Here is a 4,131-nt window from a genome sequence, read left to right as displayed (position 1 = left end):
CAGTGTTATCACAGCAACAGAAAAGTGACTAAATACACTGTGTTTTTCCAATTTTTCAGTTGCAGACATTTGGATTATTCCATTGTGCATATGAATAATGCTACTATGACCATTTACATACAAATTTTTGGCTAAAAATGAGTTTCAATTCTTTTGAGTATATACCTAAATGAACAATTGCTGGGCCATATGATAACTGTACTAATTTTGAGGGATCATTAACAATTTTCAAAAATAGTTGCAAATATTCTAATCAGCAATATATGAGCAAGCCAAAGTCTCCACAATTTTGTCAATATTTTATCATCTGTGTTTTTGTAATTTTAGGCATCACTGTGGCTAAAATGTTGCATTATAAAGAGAATTCAATTTAAATTTACTTAGTAAATTTAAGATGCTGTGCTTCTTGTTAGAGCTTATTGGCCTTCTGTACATCTTGTTTGGAGAAAAATATTACTCATTTTAAATGGAGGTCACTTTTATTGAGAATATATAAGAATTTTGAATATATTCTGTACATTACAATCTTAAAAACATATGGTTTGCAGATATTTTCTTCTATTTTGTGTGCTGTCTTTTCACTTTCTTGATGGCATAATTTGTAGGAGAAATGAGCTTTTTTTAAAGTCAACTATTTTTATTATGAGTTACATGCTTCTTAGAAAGGTGTTGAGAAATAGGTCAGGATAGAAAAAAAAATAGTAAGTCCAGGTTTATACATATTGCTGTATTTGCACGTGGTTGCGGGGATGTGCCCACATCAGGCGCAGCAGCTGCACTTGTCGGAGGCCTCTTTGCAGACACAGCCCAGGGCACACTTTGCACAGCCCATGGAGCAGCACGCACAGCAGCTCTTCTTGAAGGAGGTGCATCTGCACTGTTGGTACTTGCAGGAACCCACGCAGGAGCAGGATCCATCTGTGGCACCGGAGCAGCTGGGGTCCTTGGCTAATCGAACTGGCTGTTGGAGTCGCTAGCGAGCTTTATTTTTATGAACCTTCATTTATCGGACTTTTTTGGTTTCTCGTGTTTTTGCTAATCAATTCTGACCCTGTACCTTTGTAGAATAAGTAATTGATGCTTGAGAAATGTAACAAAAGTCAAAATTCTAATTAAAATTCTCATCTAATGTGAAATGAAATTAGTCCTAGAAATTAATGAGCACACAAAAAGAATATTTCTAAAACTTAATAAGATTGTGCACTTTCTAAAACACAAATGCTCCTGGAAAGATGAACTGAAGTACTACGGCTGAAAAAGGGTCAAGGACAGAAAGTCTATGCAAAGGACTGAAAAGCTAAACTGATTTGCTCCAAAGTAGATTTAATTATTACATTAGTTTTCCACCATAGCCACTGTAAAATAAATCTAAGCATCTTAGTAAAATAATATCAGGAAGTAAATGAATACATATCCATATATTAAATTGTGAATTATATATGTGAAACATTCTGTATTTATACAAAAATATATTACATGAAATATATATACATATATGCATACTCATTATCAAAGTATAAGTATGATATAGAATCTTTAAGTCTACTAGGGTAGGTATGGCAATTTAATTTTAAACTAAACATGAAATAAACTTACTCCTCATGACCATGATGAATATCGGTCAAAATATTTATTGTCATCAGTGGAGTGTCCTGAATTCTGTTCCCTTCCAGAATTACTGACACCTAATGAAGAGGAAGTATAGGAGGAAGGGTGACAGAAATAAATAAGGGGGACCAAAACCACAGTTAAAGAGATTTAGCAGTAAGATAACAATTGCATTAAACAACCCATCATATATTTCAAAATGACTGAAGACTATGAATTCTAGCACATGCAGGTGATTAGATGTTGAAGAGAAAGAAATGCATATTATCGTGAGTTGATCAATATATATTACATGTATATAGTGAATTGTGATAAGGTACCCATTAAGATGTATGAATTTAAATGAATAAATAAATAATTAAAGTTCGAAAGACACTGACACTCTGGCCTCACACACTCTTGGCATTACTAAGGAACACACCAAGGCCCTGTTTTTTATGTATAAAAACTCCCAATTGTAAAACATTTGCCATTCTGTGCCTTATAGAAACATCACAATTTCTATTTGAGATGGAAACAATTATTATGCCTAGTTTCTAGTTCTATAAAAAGTTAAGAACCTACCCAACCCATTGAGCTTTTAAATGTCATCACTGAGATTGTTTCCTAGGTCTCTTTAACTTCATTGCTCATATGCTATTCAAAAAGGAAAAAGAAATTGACTCTTTTACAATACCATGTTTATAATCACATAATAGAAATTAATATCTCTACTGAAATAAATCACTATCACTGTCTTATTCAAAAATCTGTTTGTCTCCCCATTAACTTGCCATGTCTTATTTCTCCATATTTTCTACACTTTATGTAGTCATATTCACAAAACTTCAAATTAGCATAATAAATGACAAACACACACCAGATGGAGGAGTGGCAACAATACTCTAAAAGATAAATTAATAGACAAAAATATTTTTAGATCTCGAAATATATAAATTTCAAATTTTATTGCATGATGTTTAAGATGAAAATATTTCACAATAAATTTAATGTTTTGACAATTACAGTTAAGATTATTTTCAAGACATGTTTTGCCCTGCACACAAACATACACACACATACACATTAACATGAAATAGTTACACACTGCTCTCAGTGGCAAGACAACTATTCACACCATTAGAAAACAGCAAGCAGAATACTACTGCTAGTAATAAATGTGAAGTCCTTTGAAATGCTTTGTCCTAGATACTTCACCTCAATTCAACTGAAACAAGTCTTAGACCATCAGAGAGGGGTGATACTCTGCACTAAAGACCATATTTTGTTGCTTCTATTTGACACTCCTGTATAGCCTACTGTTATGTTTCTCTCGTTTATGTTTCTCCTTTGTTCAATCTTAAACTGTCTTCTCTCTATAGACTTAAAATCATTTGCATTGGTGTGTGAGAATGAGACTAAATTACTTTTCATGAACTTCGTTATTCATATTACCATGTGATTATTTAAGCAGAAAATCGAAAATAGACCTCACTTTCTATATGTACATATTGTGTGCATATAATGTATGCATGCATGTGTGTGTATAATGTATATGTGTGTATATATAATGTGTGTATGTATGCATGTTTGTGTGTATGTATATGTGTGCATATAATGTGCACATGTGTGTATAAAATGTGTATGTGTATATGCATGTGTATGTTTAACATGTATAATGTATTTATAAATATGTATATATAATGTATGTATAAATACGTGTGTATAATAACTGTGAATAATATGTGTGTGTTTGTATAAAGTATGTATCTGTATGCATTCCTGTGGTGAGTAGGGGGAGAACATGTGTCACAACACATTTTGGAAACCAGAGTACAACTTTAAGTGTCAGTTCTTGTTACCCACCTTGTTTTGAGACAAGATCTCTAGTTTGCCAGTGCCCTATGCCAGGCTAGCTGACCTTTGAGCTTAGGATGTTTCTCCTAACCTGTCATAGATGCTATAGCTACTGTAATAAATGTGAGCTATCACCCAGCTTCTCATACTTGCATGGCAAGTGCTGTACCAAGTTAACTACATCCCCAGTCCTACTCCCCACATTTAAAAAAAATTCGCACACTGATAGACAATAGTGGGACTAATAGATTTAGAAGAGTGGGAGGTCATGGTTTTGTTAACTAGAGTTCTAGGAACACTAAGATATTCAGGTAAATGGTCAGCAGTAGCAAGCATGGTATATGTCTCACATTCTGATTTATACTGAAGTCACTGTTGAGAATGCTTGAATAAATTAATAAAATATATCCCCAGTATAGTCTTTTCTTGTTTAGTCCTATAAAACTGGGGAAAAGCCAGGCATGGTGGCACACACCTTTAATCCCATCACTCAGGAGGCAGAGGCAGGTGGATCTCTGTGAGCTCAAGGCCATCCTGGTCTACAAAGTGAGTTCCAGGACAGCTGGGGCTACAGGGAGACCCTGTCTCAAAAAGACTCCCCAAAAAAGAGTTGCATTTTGAACAATTTATATTCTGTATTCACAAGCATCTTGTTAATACTTGCAGGTATCTTGGAACCCTCTGTGT

At 34.0% G+C, this 4,131-nt stretch overlaps 1 protein-coding gene across 1 annotated transcript in view; it reads right to left on the bottom strand.

Annotated features, from left to right (window-relative positions):
- Positions 1–760: 760 nt before the first annotated feature.
- LOC103725413 (metallothionein-2-like) overlaps positions 761–4,131 on the bottom strand; it is an 11,850-nt gene continuing 8,479 nt past the window's right edge. Inside the window, exon 3 of the mRNA XM_008822744.1 lies at positions 761–973. Coding sequence (XP_008820966.1) covers positions 761–973 — 213 coding nt within the window. The remainder of the gene's footprint in view (positions 974–4,131) is intronic.

This window comes from Nannospalax galili, unplaced genomic scaffold (assembly GCF_000622305.1).
Source record: "Nannospalax galili isolate Female #2095 unplaced genomic scaffold, S.galili_v1.0 scaffold10, whole genome shotgun sequence".
Taxonomy (NCBI): domain Eukaryota; kingdom Metazoa; phylum Chordata; class Mammalia; order Rodentia; family Spalacidae; genus Nannospalax; species Nannospalax galili.
This window is presented reverse-complemented; position numbering and strand designations above follow the sequence as displayed.